The 17,299-nt window shown below is 39.4% G+C and overlaps 3 protein-coding genes across 3 annotated transcripts in view; 1 reads left to right on the plus strand and 2 right to left on the minus strand.

The window, feature by feature from the left end:
* Positions 1–17,299, minus strand: part of LOC148716768 (uncharacterized) — a 130,491-nt gene that overhangs the window by 106,717 nt on the left and 6,475 nt on the right. The window lies entirely within an intron of this gene.
* Positions 9,333–11,337, plus strand: LOC148716780 (uncharacterized). Its single transcript, XM_088744232.1, has 2 exons — positions 9,333–9,487; positions 10,408–11,337. The coding sequence occupies exons 1-2, from the start codon at positions 9,395–9,397 to the stop codon at positions 11,254–11,256; spliced, it is 942 nt and encodes a 313-aa protein (XP_088600358.1). The 5' UTR covers positions 9,333–9,394; the 3' UTR covers positions 11,257–11,337.
* LOC148716781 (uncharacterized) overlaps positions 16,673–17,299 on the minus strand; it is a 7,106-nt gene continuing 6,479 nt past the window's right edge. The window contains exon 3 of the mRNA XM_088746015.1: positions 16,673–17,299. This exon is cut by the window's right edge and continues 3,267 nt beyond it. The gene's annotated coding sequence lies outside the window, so the exon portion shown is untranslated.

Genomic DNA, 17,299 nt, shown 5'->3' on the forward strand with positions numbered 1-17,299 from the left:
CGCGGAACGACCAGAAAAAAACTACTTTAGATGACAGGCATCAATCCAGTTTCAACCTACCGCACCAATCAGAGGCCCCGTCCATCTGGTGTACTGGTTTTGCGAAATCACAGGCTTTGTGGGCAAGCGTATTTTTTCCTTCCCCTCCCTCTCCCCTGTTGCACATTTTCCACTTAACACCTACTCCCTCGGCAAATATTTCCTCGCCCCAATCCTCCACAGTTACCAAATCTAAGATGGCGGCCTAATACAAAAATGTGCACTCGTGCGCCCAAAATACGCCGGCACTGCAGGTTATTGTATACGAGACAAAGAAAACAGAGTGGTTCAAGGTATCATCACGTTTGACAATGGCTTTCAGCAACATCATCTTGTTGATCAGTGGGTTCACTATACAGTTGTCTTTGATCGCCAACAGCGAAGAAAGTCTTCGTTTATATCAATGGTCAAAAGCAATCAAATTCCCTCGACATTTCAGCAGTCCAAGGCAGCGTCGACAACAACAGACCACTTATATTCGGTTACCTCTACGGCTGGAAAACCAAGGGAACTCTGGATGAATATCGCCTTTACAACAGGGCTTTAGACGACTTCGAAGTGGGTGCCATCTTCAAGAACCACCTCGTGTAACAAGCACTGACGTCGAGTTTTGCAAATGAGAAAAACTGTCTTTACATAGTATGTCAGTAGAGAGTAAAACTTGACAGTTGTGATCTGATTGTGATGTGTTGAATCGCTAAATTTAAATCTATTTCGAAGTTTGCGTCGAATCGTACGAATTAAATAGAAGGGTGATTAGACGGTTAATATCAAAAACTATTTTATTCGATATTGTATCGTGGATGCTACTACTCTTTAATCTGCATTCCCCCCGTCTCTTCTTCTTCATGATCTCCCATATATTTGAGATCTCAGCGACTCATATGGAACTGGATCTTGCATCACTTCTCTAGTTTGTTCTCTCAAGGCGCGTCCTCAAAAGGAAATGCCATACGCAGTGTTCTGCGTGAATTCTTACCTTGGATCACAATCGCAAACGCACTTGCCTCTATAACGATAACGTAACGATACCTCCAAGTTATGTAAGGGTACCTTAGTGAGGGAAGAAAGGGTTGGGACTGAAATTTTTTTTAACAGCTGCTTTAGTCTCATAACCAATCCTTTTTCTATAACAGTTATACGGTATGATCTAGGTACGAGAGAGTTACAGCTGCTTTACGAAAAGCTTCTCCTAAGTGCTCCTGACATTTTTCCCTCAAATTTTTCTGGAACGGGAATGAGAAAATTATATACATTTTATTTATTTTAAAATCATGAATTTTAAAAAAAAATTTTTCCCCAGAAATTTACTCTTATAGGCGGGGTACATTCTAAACTTGACTTTCCGTGAGTGTTCTCGACGCCTTGAAATTTAGTTTTGTTTTTGTTGAGTCAAATTTTTCATGAAAAAGGGCTAGGTCATCAAAAAGTGGATATCAACAAAAAGCAGGCGCAAGCTTCCTTCCTGCGGGTCAGCGGCCGTTTCCTTGATAATCACAACCACCATTTTGCTCCTCCTTCCAGTCGTCTTAAGCTTGCTAACGATGAGTTGAGATTGTCACAAACACTAAGTGGCAAAATAAACTAGTCAGTTTAAATTGTGTTTAGTGCGAAGTTTTCGCGCAGCTTAATGTTAGTTAGCCTTATTTTAGGATTTAATGCAACATTTCAAAAGGCCTTCGTATAGAAAAAATTACTCGCATGCTTAAGACCATAATAGTAAAAAGGGAAATAAAATGACAGTGAACTTGCTTACGAGAGGTTTTTAAAGATGATATTTGATTCTGGAAACATGAGGTAAATTGATACTTGAAAAGCATTCTTTTATCACATTTCTCGTTATTTTGAGGAATAAGCCTGCCTAAACCCATCGTTCAGAACACAAAAATCATTTTACGCCTCGGGGAGGAGGGAGGAGGGGGACGGAAGAATTTGCTGGGATTACATGGTTTTCAGGGAAAACAGAGCGGAAATCAGTGGTTGCCAAAAGAGTATAAGGGGGTGCTATTTAAAATTGATTGCCAACTAACTAAGGGGGATCATAACAATTTTACAGAGCCTCATGGGAGAACCAAAATCCATCAACCCCACCTCTCCCCCCCACCCTCCCGCGAGATAATTACCGATCTTTCTCGCATGGAAAGGAAAAAAAAACAAAACAAAAGAAACAAAAACAGAAACAAAAACAAAAAGAAAGAAAAATAAAAAGACAAAAACAAAAACAAAAAGAAAGACGAAGACAAAGACAAAGACAAAGACAAAAACAGAAACAAAACAAAAAAAAAAAGAAAACATAAACCAAAACAATACTATAAGCAAAAAACAAAACATAAACAGAAATAAAACCAAAAAAATAAAACAGCGTTATTTTAAAGTCAGTTAATGATGGCTTTAACGTGTATTTCACAGAAGGTGGTCCTTGTAGATTTCTGTAACGTCGAAGTCGTGCAGAGCCTTGTTGTACAATTGATACTCGTCGAAAATTCCCTTGGTTTTCCAACCGTACAAAGTCATCATCATCATCTTTTATTTGCCGTACTTTAACAATAAAAATATTTCATCACAGCGATAACGGTTAGAAGGCGAGGAGACCCAAGAAGCCACCTCGCTTACAATGATAAATCAAGTAAAGTAAAAGTGCTGCGAATGTGCGGTTTGGCCAATTCAGTGATTATTTAAGTAAAAACTCTCGCAGTTTCGTCTTAAAGCTGAGAAAGTTTGACGAACGAGTGACTGAAATAGGGAGAGAGTTCCAAATTTTAGGCACCTTGGTAGAGAATTGTGAATTGCTTGAGATTTTTACGGCACAAATGCGTTCGATAATTACTGGCTTTTCTCGGACCATAGTTGTGAATTTGGCTATTGCGTACAAAAAGATTGAGAAGCAATGAGGGCAATAACTTATTTTTTAAATAAAAAATAAATTTGGAGATATCAAACGTATTGACTTGGAAAATATCTAAAATTCCTAGCTTGGAGAATAAAGGAGCAGAATGGGCTAGATAGTCTGAGTTGGTGATATCCCGCACAGCTCGCTTTTGCAAATAATAAATTCTATTTAAGTTAGATACGTATGTGGACGACCAGGCGAAGTTACAGTAGACGATATAAGAATAAACTAACGGTGTAGTACAAAGTGAGTTTGGATGGAGAAGATAGGGAAAAGCGAGACCTGAATTTAATACCTATTGGTTTAGCGATTTGTTTACATACATAGCTAATATGATGTTTCCAGGTGAGATGATCGTCAATATGGACCAAAAGAAATTTAGCTACATAAGATTGTTGTGGGGGTTTACCTCCAAAAGAGAGCTCTAGAGCAATGCTGGAGTTAAATTTCTTTTGTCTGAGTTTAACAATGACGTATTTAGTTTTCTTTATATTAACTAAAAGCTTATTACATTTTAGCCAAACGTCAATATTTTGGAGTTCATCATTAAGTACATATTTTAAGCAATTTAGGTTTGAATAAAAGATACTGGTGTCATCAGCGAAAAGTAGAGGGTCTGTTAATTCAGAGGCATTAGGGAAATCATTAATGTATAGGATAAACAATAGTGGGCCTAAAATCGAACCTTGAGGGACACCACACTTGATGGTTTGCATTGGAGAGCAAGCTTGATTGAATTCGAGAAATTGCTGGCGGAAAGAAAAGTAGCTTTTCAACCACTGCAGAGCCACGTCACGGATACCACAGTGCTCCAATCTAGCAAACAAGAGTTGGTGGTCCAGAGTGTCGAATGCTTTGGAAAGATCTAGGAAAACACCCACCGTTGTTTCATGTTGGTCGATCGCAGATTGAATTTTATTTACCGAATGAATTAGCGCGTGCGATATTTAGTGAATTTTCCGAAATCCGAACTGACAGTGGTAAAGTATATCGTGTTTTTCGGAAAATTACACTAAGCGATTGTATATTACTTTTTCGAAAAATTTGGAAAAATTAGACAACAAAGGTATTTGACTTTTTACTAACGATTTACTGCTCAGACACTTGATAATAGAAAAAATTATAAACAAAATTAAGAAAAAATCAAACAGAAAAATAAAAGCGAGAAATATATCGTATGAAGTCTTCTTTCTTTTTTTCCGAGTTTTTTATACTCAGTTGACCGGTAGAACCACACGCGTTGCAAAGAAGGTCGCTAAAACAGCGTTAAAAGGACCGTAAACGACAAAGAAACAACGGTAAAAGGAAAGCCGGGAAGACTTCATACGATATATTCCTTGCTTTTATTTTCCTCTTTGATTTTTTCTTAATTTTTTTTTAATAATTTTTTCTATTATACAGTTGACTGATGACTCCGCACGCGTTATAAAGCAACTCACCAAAACAGCGGTAAAACGACCGTTGGCAACAAAGTGGTTACGGAAAAAAGGTAAGGAGACTTCAAATGTTTTATTCCCAGCTTTTATTATCCTTTTACTCTGCGAAAAATTGATGTCAACAGCCTTGCACTTCCATCAGTAATTGGTAATGACACAACAGTAGTGAATAACGGCAGTGATGGTCTAAAAGCAAGAGTTCTAGGTGGAATGTACGTTCACCAATGAATTGTTCAACAAGAATATTTCCATCAACTTTGAGTCGAATGCTCATCCCAACAATTCAGCTATATAATGGCAGTTGCCTGCTGTGAATATCTACAAATAAAAGATCAAATTTTTTGGACTTTTCATGAATAACTTCTTTGTTTTTAAAAGAATAAAATATCGATCAATACACGTATTTGCACTTCAAGGTACTCACCTTATATTAATCGCGATGTTCAACTTTCAGTGCTTTCGCTTGCACACTTCATTTCTTTCCGTTTTGTCACCAAAGAGATAAAAAGTGTAAATTATTTTCCTTCGATCTCGAGGAAATTCGGTGGAAATTTGAAAAAAGGATGTTAAAAAATAAACGGCTTGTAAATTCAGTGAAATACCACCATTATCCTTAAATAGTGTGAAGCTTGTTTAAAAAGTTTAAAACTAAATGTAAAAACAATGCAAATAAAAGATGTCGAAGGTTCTTATGGCGCGTTTTTAGTGTCAAAATTCAAAACCTCGTGTCAGACTTGCTATTCTTCTATTCAAACTTCTTGTTTGACAATTCGGATACGCTATTTGTGTACTGTAACATCCATTGTTTCAATTCAAAGCAATATTTCTTCGATTCAGTCATGCTGTTTTTCTATTCAAACGTCCAATCCTTCGTTTTAAAAATGTTTTTCTACTACCCAAACATCCATTCGTCCAATTCAAACATGCTATTGTGCATTTCAAATTTTCAATCTCGCAATTCAAAATAGTCAGTTTCGCAAGTAAAAATGCTATCCTTCTATTCCAATATGCAATTCTTTACCGCAAACCTGCTACTCTTCAATTCAAATACACTATTTGCCAGTTCAAATAGGCTTTTTGTCGACAGAAACACGCAATCCTTCATTTTGAAACAATCGTTCTGCAATTCAAACACTCTACTCTTCAATTCAAAACGGCAATTCTTCCATTCCAACGCTTAATCTCTTAGGTCAGATCTGCTGTTCGACTATGGAGACATCCAGTTGTTTAATTTGGTAACCCTATTCATCACTTCAAATATTCGAACTCCTTTTCCAAACATTCAATTATTCAATGCGAATATGATACTCGTCATTTCCAATACGCAATCCTTCAATTCAAACATTCAAACCTTCAACGCAAACACGCTGTCCTTCGTCGTCACCTGGAAACTAGCCCGGCCACGCATGCGTATTGGGAAGAAAGGCGAAGAAAAAGAATACGATCCTTATAGGGGAATCCTTGTTTACAATATTTGCCTCATTAGCATAAGCAATTCAGTTTCTGATGGAGCTAAAGATAAATCAGTTCTGAATATCGAAAGGTCAAAGTAGGATTAACTCGGCCAATGAATACGAGCCTGATGCATTGAATACTTTTTGTGCAACACGGGCTTAAAAACTCAAAATTTTACATAGAATGTATGAGCTCATTAGCGCTTTTGCCACCCAGAAATTTTGCAGTTTTTGATGAACTATTTCTCCTTGAATATTACACCCACAGAGCTAAAAATTTCACCATGTACTAAGGTTTTCTAGCTCTTTGGCTGTCTGAAGTCAATTTGTATTTAACATGCTACCTTCTTTACGCAAAGCCGTATGCAAATGAGCAAAAATGTAAACAATGACGTCAGCATGAATCCGCCTATAGCAGGAACGCTGGAACGATGGAACGGTAGATTGGCGGAAAATGGCCCCAACTCCTAAAACATGGAGCGGATGTCAGGGCATGTTGCGCGAATTTTGTACATAGATACTTCCACTTCAAGAAAACATCGCCCTCGAAACGGCGACTTGTACATTTGCATGACCTTGAGATCGTCCACCGTGATATAAAGTCTGCCAGTATACTGGTCTCCAACCAGCATTATTGCTCCATGTTTTAGGAGTTGGGATCATTTTCCGCCAATCTACCGTTCCATCGTTCCACCGTTCCTGATATAAGGTTCGTATTCTTTTACTTCGCCTTTTTTCCCAATACGCATGCGTGGCCGGGCTAGTTTCCAGGTGACGACGAAGGACAGCGTGTTTGCGTTAAAGGTTTGAATGTTTGAATTGAAGGATTGCGTATTGGAAATGACGAGTATCATGTTCGCATTGAATAATTGAATGTTTGGAAAAGGAGTTCGAATATTTGAAGTGATGAATAGGGTTACCAAATTAAACAACTGGATGTCGAACAGCAGATCTGACCTAAGAGATTAAGCGTTGGAATGGAAGAATTGCCGTTTTGAATTGAAGAGTAGAGTGTTTGAATTGCAGAACGATTGTTTCAAAATGAAAGATTGCGAGTTTCTGTCGACAAAAAGCCTACTTGAACTGGCAAATAGTGTATTTGAATTGACGAGTAGCAGGTTTGCGGTAAAGAATTGCATATTGGAATAGAAGGATAGCATTTTTACTTGCGAAACTGACTATTTTGAATTGCGAGATTGAATATTTGAAATGCACAATAGCATGTTTGAATTAGACGACTGAATGTTTGGGTAGTAGAAAAACATTTTTAAAACGAAGGATTGGACGTTTGAATAGAAAAACAGCATGACTGAATCGAAGAAATATTGCTTTGAATTGAAACAATGGATGTTTCAGTAAACAAATAGCGTATCCGAATTGTCAAACAAGAAGTTTGAATAGAAGAATAGCAAGTCTGACATGAAGTTTTGAATTTTGACACTAAAAACGCGCCATAGGTTCTAACGTGTACGACTGACCTTCCTTTTTGTTCGCTAACGCAATGACAGCTCTGACAGTGGACTTCGAAATAGCTTTCTGGGGCGCGCGCCCGGGATAAAAACAAACAATATTATTGCTTTTTTCTTGTTTTCCTATTTTAATTCAATGATGCGATTAAAGGAAAATTTATTACCTCACTCATGAATTCCGCGTTGAATTGTACTTGAAAACCGACATCGTTCTCATCGCTTCGCGATTCGTGCGATCAGTCGGTTTTCGCGTGCAATTTAACGCGGAATTCATGAGTCAGGTAATGAATCAATCCCTCAGTCGGTATGAAGTAATATCATTTCGGGATACAAATCGCGATTAAAGGTGTTCCGGGATCAATCCATGTAAAGTTTTGTGCAACATAACATGTTAAGTTTTCGGGTTAGAAGAATTCTAAGACTACAAACACACAAGATGCGGGTCCAGAAGCACATGGTAATACACGCAAGCGCTGTACGGTACGCGGGTTCATATAATCATTCCCTCCAAAAAATACTAAACAGTCAATATAAAGCATCCCGATCGCTATAACAGAGTTGGCTATTAGCCTTTCACGACCACGGAGTCGAGTGCACTAACCATGAGGCCACCGTGCCTTCCAAACACATCAATCAGAACATTGAAAAATTTAAGATGCCGTATTCTTTTAATTTCACCCAAGGCAGAGGCAATCATTTAGTATATGGCAAACACTTTGTATAAAGCGATCCCAATTTAAGCTATGATCAATACGTAACCCCTGCGATTTTGTAGAGGGACTGATCATTTATCGTAAAAATTGGAATCTCAGAAGTGGTTGATAGCCTGCCTCGACGTACTTAACAGAAATCAGTTCGGTTTTTGTTAAGTTAAGCGAATTATTTAGCAGCTAGCCATAGGTGGATCCCATTTAAAATAAATCTTAATTAAGACAATCGTCAATATTCTTTAAGTCTGCACTGGCATTGGTCAAACTGGTGTTATCTGACTGTATACATTCAAGGATTTGGCAATTAAAAACGCGAAGGTTTTATGTTTACAATTGATGGCCTAATTTCTATCTCGTCTCCATTTCTCGCATGGATGTTTCCAATCCATAAAATACACACACCACAGCCGAAACCCTCCAACGATAGTTCAGCTTTGTTTACCGTTTGACATGTTAGGTGACTAATTAGTGCAGCTTAATTAATTTATTAACTCTAAATAACCTTTTTTGCCACACACTAAAGACAACGAAACAAGCTGCACGAACACTCATGTAACCGGACAGGTCCACTAACGGACCCTTTTTACGATCCTTTTTTTTTTTACAGTGAAACTCTGTATTTTTAACATTGCTGTAAGCGGACACTCTCTCGTAAGCGAACGCAGACACTTTTGAAGTAAAAATTAGATTTGTTTTCGTTTATGCTCTTTCGTAAACAGATACTCCAATCCAAGTTGAGATGCATGGACGGAAGCATTAAGTCCAGTCTAACGTTTTGTAGAGTATGGAATAATTACAATTCAAGCTTATGTATATTTTTTTTCTTTTTTTAATATTTGACATCAACAAGGAGTTTCAGTCGCTAACTAACCAACATTCACCGCAAATAAACTCTCCCGTAGGCAGACATTCACCCAATTTTCTTTGGCATCCGCTTATGAAAATAACTTTTGTAGACGAACAGCTGTACATTTTTTCCAATTCCCGAAAATGTCAGCTTACGGGAGAGTTGACTGTATCATCAAACCACTGCATCAGACGAGCTAGGTCCGAAACGATGATATGTTGCATAAATAAATCATGCATTTGGTATTTTAGTCCTTGGTTGTCGCAAAACCTATGTAAACACCCAATGTGAGTTTCTGATCGGCAATTTCGAGATACTAAATGTGCGTTTTTCAAGATATAATTATCCATTTTGAGACAATGTTCAGGCCATCGATTTGAACAATAATTAGTTCAGCTATGCCTGCTATCCAATCACATGTCTCATTAGCTTTATGGCGTGCCAATCTGGCTACAGCTGAATATACAAGAAAAATCTTACGTGAGATCTGGTGGCTCAGAAAATCTTTCAGAATTAGTCCGATTTCTTTGAAGCTCGGTCTACGTCAAGATGAAAAGATTTTGTATCTTTGCAATTTTGGTAATCGCCTTTTTCCACGGAATGCTGCGAAGTGTAGCTGGTGAAGACTTTTGTTCTAACGAGGTAAAATTCTATTTTACAATAATGCCGACGAACATGTTTTTTTTGTTTTTGTTCCTTTTTTCCTCGAGAAGGCTTCAAGTTCTCTAATAGAGGGCATTGGGTTGTTTAATTTTTTTCTCAACGGAACTGATGTTTTGCCATAGCAGGGATGGCGAAGTGATAATCGCGCTCGCCCACCACAACCGTGGCTCGGGTTCGATTCCCGGACCTGGCGTCAAATGCATGTGGGTTGAGTTTGCTGTTGGTTCTCGTCCTTGCTCCGAGGACTTTCTCCTGGTCTTTTATTTCAAATTGCTATTCGAACTAGAAACAGTAGACAAGAAGAACCACCCAAAAGAATGTCCATTGCTAAATCTCCCGCTTATTTCCCATTTCGATATTCTTTCAAGTGATCCCGTTTGGACAAGCTTTAAGCTTTAAGCTTATTCTTACTACGTCAGCATCTAGAAACATTTAACAACGCTTAGAAACCATCATGCAGATACCATGGATGTAGAGTTCATATCAGTCAAGTTCACCGGCTACGGTCCAGTCAGTATCTATCGCCTGGGGTGCACGTGGAAGGGGGGAGGGGTGAGTTCAGAAGACTTTGGGGGAATCACATGGTTTTTAAGAGGAACCGAGGGATACCAGTCTTCACTGTTGTATATAGGGAGTATAACTCCAGCACACCTTTATAGAGAGAATATAAAGGGGAATTTTGAAAATTGACCGCCAACTAGCCGCCAATGAGGAAGAATCATTAAAATGTTGCATGGCCTTATATGGAAAGATCGAGCAATTTTTTTTTTGTGACGTAGTTTAGTCGACTGCTTCGCAGATAGATCTTGGGTACCGATCGTTAAAATCAAACAAATTTCAGTTTAAAAGTAATTTTAAAGTTTTATAGTCATGCATGTTCTACAAATTCTTCAATCCAGGATGGTGGCTTGACGTTTGAACAAATACGCTGTACCGCAGTGAGGACAGGAATGGTGCGTGCATCTGCAGGTCAAACAGTTTTAAGCCTTTGCTTCAACAACCAGTGGAAGCCATATTACCCCCAAGGAAGCCCCGTTCAGGGTTGCTATAACAACCGCATTCCTGGTCTGATTGGCCACTGGCGCATGAACGAGCAGACTGGAAACGAGGTCGCTGATGACTCAGGTTATGAGAACCACGGATCAGCTAGTAGCCCGGTGCCTAAGTTGTCCAAGTTCACTCGTGGTCGCTATTTTGACTCCACTGGACTCATCACAGTCCCAAACTCCCCAATATTGAATTTGGGGGTGTCAGGTTTCACCGTTACTGGATGGATTAAGATTTTGGATGTCACCTACCCCCTGACGACCTTCGCTGTCCAGAAGGGTTACGGCTGTTATTTTTCCCCAGGCCGCTCGGGTTGGAAAGCCGGTTGGGAAACAGGGCACGGTTACAATGCCAATGGCCTTGACGTTTGTTTGAGAGACCAGGAAAACAGAATGGCTCGAAGTACCATCACGTTTGACAATGGCTTTCAGCAACATCATCTTGTTGATCAGTGGGTTCACTATACAGTTGTCTTTGATCGCCAACAGCAGAAGAAAGTCTTCGTTTATATCAATGGTCAAAAGCAATCAAATTCCCTCGACATTTCAGCAGTCCAAGGCAGCGTCGACAACAACAGACCACTTATATTCGGTTACCTCTACGGTTGGAAAACCAAGGGAACTCTGGATGAATATCGCGTTTACAACAGGGCTCTAGACGACTTCGAAGTGGGTGCCATCTTCAAGAACCCCCTCGTGTAACAAGCACTGACGAGTTTTGCAAATGAGAAAAACTGTCTTTACATAGTATGTCAGTAGAGAGTAAAACTTGACAGTTGAGAACTGATTGTGTTGTGTTGAATCGCTAAATTTAAATCTATTTCGAAATTTGCGTCGAATAGTATGAAGTAAATAGATGGGTGATTGAAGTGCCCCTAAGACGAAAATTGACCATTTTCTTTTAGGCTAATTTTTTATAGTATGTTGAATTGGGTCAAGTTAAAACCTTTTTTGCCATTAAAAACTCAAAACAAACCCTCGATGACCAATTTTTACCGCTTCAAAGTCGTCCAAAAATCGTCCGCTATTGTTGAAAACATGTTCCAGCCGAGCCCGCAATTGTACAGCAGAAAACGTCATCATCATGTGAAAGGCTCAACAAACTTATGCTTTGCTTTGTCACAACTCTCTTTGTTCGCTGCAAAGAGAATCACACCTATTAATTTTTTGAGAACTGTTTCGTTGTCAGTCGCAATGTTGACTTTGTCTGACGATGAATTGTTCCAGAAATCATCAGAGGCTTCTGTGGATAGTTCTGCGCCGGCAAACGATGAATTTTTGCCATGCGAATGAAGATAAATACAGGACGGCACGGACCCCCGATGTGGCTTTTGTGGTCCCATCGCTTTATGGCCTTCGAATTGTATTTTTGCTTGTCGTAGGGGATTTTCCTTTTTTGTAAGAAATGATCGAGTGATATGTAAAAATTGTTTTCGACAATGGCTGATTGTGTATCAAGGCGGATATTGAGAGTTTGTGAAGGCCACTTCCTAGCCATTAATGTGTTTGCCCCGAGGAATTTGGTAAATGATCTCATTAACCCTTTCCTGCGTGTTTTTTACTATCGGTGCTTTGAAAAGTTTGAAGTGAACTCTGTTGTTGAGTTGCACTCTGGCCTCTTTTGTTTTTTCTGTCTTATTCATGATGACTATTGTTGTGTTGCTTCGGTGAGGTTTAAAGCAGAGTCTCTTTCAACTCTTTTAGAGCCGTGACCTCATTGCGTTACAACGTATTTTTTGGATTAGATACAGTCTGCAAATTGTGTTATGACGATTTTCCAAGTAGCTCTGTTTTGTCCGTGAAAGGTGTAACGCAGGTGCATTCGTCTTGCTATTAAATCTCGCGAAAGTTGGCCTGCGGATTTCACATTCGTTTTTCACGGGTGTTGGGATGAATTTGAGACCCTTTGATAGCACGCTAACTTGGCTGATAGTTTGAGAGGTTTGTTAAGAAATTTTCATTTTCTCGGTTTTGGCCGCAAGCCTACATTTTAAATTGTTTTTACGCTCTATGTGTCTTAGGGTGTTTGTTCTACTTTCGCTGATATTAAAGCCAGCTTTTCTTTTAGAGTCAGAGCACACAATTATATTTTTCATCTGACGCTTCGAGCGTTAGCCCTTCGTCGGAGCGAATAGAGGAATTGTGGGTTGTGTGTGCTTTTAAAGGCAGAAAATAGAGCTACGTTATTGGTGGGAGCATGGCAACGAGAAAAACATGAATAAATTAGTGGAATGAAAAGCGTTCGTTGATCCCTGTGGGATTTAGACTGCCGGTTTGAAAGGTGAGCTTTTGTTAAAGATTTTTACGGTTTTCCGTGCCACCTAAGTGCAATGAAAGACCGCAGATTACCATATGTTGCTTAGAATGATTAGGTAAATTAAAATGTCTAGCGACTGGTTTCGATGTGTCCTTGTCATTCCTTTCCACGTCTTGAAGGTGTTCTCGGAATCGATCACCTAGTCTTCTGCCTGTTTCGCCGATGTATATCTTTTTGCAATAAGTGCAAGTTATGCAATAGATTACATTGGCGGAGGTGCACGTGAAGTGGTCAGTGATCTTAATGGATCGTTTAGGTCCCGATATTTTATCAGTGTTGTGAATGAAAGGACACGTTTTGCATCGTGCACGAGCGCATTTAAAAGTGCCTGGTTGGTCATTAGTCTGAAAAGAACTTCTGACCAAAAAATTGCCTATGTTTTTGTCGCGTTTGAATGAAATGAGCGGAGGCTGCGAAAAGATAGTGCTTGTCTCTGGATCGTTTTGAAGTAAAATAAAGTTTTTAAGAATGATGGATTTAACTGAGTGGTTGTGAGGGTGAAACGTGAGAGTGAATGGAATGCGGTCGGAATCTTCCTTATGCGACGTTTGTAGTGCTGAATATCGATCAATAAGTTGAGCGCGGTGGTAACCCACTTGAACGACGGAAACAGGGTAACCACGTTTATCGAAGAACTGGCACATTGACTCTGATTTGTGGTGGAAATCAGAGTCATCACTACACAAAGTCTTAGAAACTGAGAAAAAGGAATGGAATTCTTAACGTGAGATGGATGCGAAGACGAATTTAACAAGTAATTATGCGAGTCTGTAGGTTTGTAATACACACTAGTTCATAAACCGTTACCTTCAATAGAAACTTTGACGTCTAAAAAGAACAAAGAATTGTCAGAAATTTCCCAAGTATATTTCAGAGTCGGGTGAAAAGAATTGACTGCGGTTATGAATTTAGTGAGCTCCTCTCTGGTAGAGGAGGTAGCGCCGATACAGTCGTAGATGTAGCGACCGTAGAGTTCAGGTTTGGACCCGTTGTATTGGCTGAAAAATTGATGTTCGACAAAAGCTACAAAAAGATTGGCATAGCTAGGTCCCATTTTGGTGCCCATGGCTACACCATTGGTTTGTTTGAAGAAGTTGTTTCCGAATGAAAAACAATTGAGTGTGAGCACTAGTTCGGCTAAGCGTAGTAGTGTTTCAGATTTAGATTCCTTAACAGTACGTTGATCAAAAAAATGTTTAAGGGCCAGAAGGCCTTCGCCATTAGGAATGACAGTGTAAAGAGACGTAATATCCACGGTGAAAAGAAGTTTGTTTTGGCCAAGGAAATTAAAGTGTCGAAAAAATTTGAAGAGCGTGTTGGCTGTCTTTAATATATGATGGTAAAGTTTTGACGATGGGAGCCATAATTTTGTCTAGATAGCTGGAGATAAGTTCGGTAGGTCAACTGCAAGCCGAGACAATAGGCCGACCCGGGTTGTTAGGTTTGTGAATTTTAGGTAAAAAGTAAATACGAGAAGTTCTAGTAGTGGTTATTTTAGTGAGATTTTTTGCTGTGGCCGGCAATTCTTGTATAGTTATGAGTTGGTTGATCGTATTCTTGACGGAGTTTTGATTGCTGGAAGTGAGGTCTTTGTCGATCTTTTGATAAAAAGAGGTGTCAGAAAGTTGCCGCAAAGCTTCTTTTTGGTAGAGGTCGGTGCGTCAAACAACGACTGAGCCGCCCTTATCAGCCGCTTTGATAACTATGTCCTTGCGTTTTCTAAGACTTTTTAGAGCGGACCACTCTTCAGAAGAGAGATTAGAAAATTTGGTAATACGTTTGAAATTGAGTTTGTTGATATCGTGGCGGCATTTTTTGATAAAAAAGTCTAATGATGCGAATTGGCCCTCTGGGGGAGTCCATTTAGACTTTCGAGTCTGAAGTGTTTCGAAAGTGTCTTTGTTCGAGGTGTTAGAATCATCCTCTTTGTTGTGAAAAAAGGCTTTTAATTGAACGCGGCGAAGGAACTTTTCTACGTCTTGTTTCATTGAGAATTCGTCCGTTGTTTTAGAAATGGGAACGAAATTTAAGCCCTTACTGAGGACGGATTTTTCTGAATCGGAAAGTGAGAGGTTTTCTGGAATGGTAACTACAGTTTTGAGGTTTTCTGGTGATGAGTGGTTAGCGATTTGGGGACCGATAAGTTGGTCAAGTTTTTGGGCCTCAATTTGGTTCAAATGATTGAAAAGTTTCGAATTAGTTTCCTGAATTTTGGCGCGGATAGATAGTAATAAAAATGCTGGACAGATTTTGGAAAGTTCAGAGCGGCAATGTAGGATTTGTTCGGTGAGGTGATTACGTTTTTGGCACATAGCTCTGATGGTGATTCTCATGATGTTACGTGAAAAAGAATTTTGGGCGCACTGAATTTGGTGATGGTATTGTTTGGTGAATGAAGATCCATGAAAATTGGAGCGAAAACCCTTGGGAACAACTTTAGAATGAAGGCAACGACCGATGAAGTTTATGTGGCTACAAAACCTAGTTTTGGCGAAAGTGAGAATGGCTAAACGCAATGCTAGATCTTTACTAATAGGAGGAAAAGGGAAAAGATAACTTACGATTTCCTGGCGTAGTTCCTTTGTGAGTTTCTTGAGGCTTGGCATGGTCCGCTGTTCTGACTGCTGTGGATTGAAAAAACTAAGACAAAAGTTAGTAGTCGCAGCAATCAAAATACAAATGAATAAAGGCTGATAGTTTCGAAAGAAACTGTTTGGGGCTGCGTCGGTGGGAGTAACGAAATAATTTGGATATATCAACAAAGTTAAAAAGGTAAATTGGCCACCGTAATGATTACAAAATTAAATTACTTCAAAACGACCAGAGACAAGCACTATCTTTTCGCAGCCTACGCTCATTTCATTCAAACGCGACAAAAACATAGGCAATTTTTTGGTCAGAAGCTCTTTTCAGACTAATGACCAACCAGGCACTTTTAAATGCGCTCGTGCACGATGCAAAATGTGTCCTTTCATTCACAACACTGATAAAATATCGGGACCTGAACGATCCATTAAGATCACCGATCACTTCACGTGCACCTCCGCCAATGTAATCTATTGCATAACTTGCACTTATTGCAAAAAGATATACATCGGCGAAACAGGCAGAAGACTAGGTGAAAGATTCCGAGAACACCTTCGAGACGTGGAAAGGAATGACAAGGATACATCGAAACCAGTCGCTAGACATTTTAATTTACCTAATCATTCTAAGCAACATATGGCAATCTGCGGTCTTTACTTGCACTTAGGTGGCACGGAAAGCTGTAAAAATCTTGAACAAAACCTCATCTTTCAAACTGGCAGTCTAAATCCCACAGGGATCAACGAACGCTTTTCATTCCACTAATTTATTCATGTTTTTCTCCTTACCATGCTCCCACCGATAACGTAGCTCCATTTTCTGCCTTTAAAAGCGCACACAACCCATAATTCCTCTGTTCGCTCCGACGAAGGGCTAACGCTCGAAACGTCAGCTTTTGTTATCATTACGGTGGCCAATTTACCTTTTCAACTTTGTTGATATATCCAAATTATTTCGTTACTCCCACCGACGCAGCCCCAAACAGTTTCTTTGGAAACTAACAGCCTTTATTCATTTATATTTTTCATCTCTTTTGTATAAAAGTGAGCTCTTTGAGGTCAGAAATCTCATTCCTCATTTTCGGCTAATTTATAATTCTTATTTACAATGTTCACCGAGAACTTTCCTTTGTGTAAGGTATTCTGCCAGAGAGTTATTAAAGGTAGATATTGATCAGCGTATATGTAAAGGTGACAAAACCTGTGGAGGTTCAGCAACAACAACAACAACCTTTATTTGTACTCACTCTTGCTCAGAAAAATTTACAACAAAGAGAATATTAAAAAGTATAAGTTAGAGTAGGAGACCTCACTTTCGTCGAGATCGCACTGAGGGCGGCTTTACTTGTCCCTTCTTTTGAAGGGTAGGCCCTGAAGCCGACAGAATTCTTCGCCTAGATCTTTCAAAGTACACAGATCTCTCGAAACAGTCCTCCGAGAATTGTTCGGAGTAGATCACAAATATTCCTGCAGGATTGAAGTTTACTCAGCGAGCTCGCACGAATCGCATCCGTTTTTCCCGCCCTGATCTATTTGCAAGGCCCCGATGCAGAGAAATACCTGCGGCATGGTCTGCACGATTAGTTCAGCTTTGAATTACGCATCGATACCTCGTCATTTTTGTTTATATTTTGTAAGAATAGAGTAAAGCACTTTGTTATGTTTGCTTGACATTTTGCCATGTGAGATTTTCACGCTGAGCTTTTGACGTCACTTCCTCTGAGGCCTGCGATCAATTTCCGGAACATGGTCAATTAACTGGGTGGACGCGAAATCGCGAATTTAACAGCCCGAAAAAAGATATTTCTGGTGCTCGGTCTAGACTGAAATTTAGCAGAGTTGG

This window comes from Stylophora pistillata, chromosome 14 (genome assembly GCF_964205215.1).
Source record: "Stylophora pistillata chromosome 14, jaStyPist1.2, whole genome shotgun sequence".
Lineage (NCBI taxonomy): Eukaryota > Metazoa > Cnidaria > Anthozoa > Scleractinia > Pocilloporidae > Stylophora > Stylophora pistillata.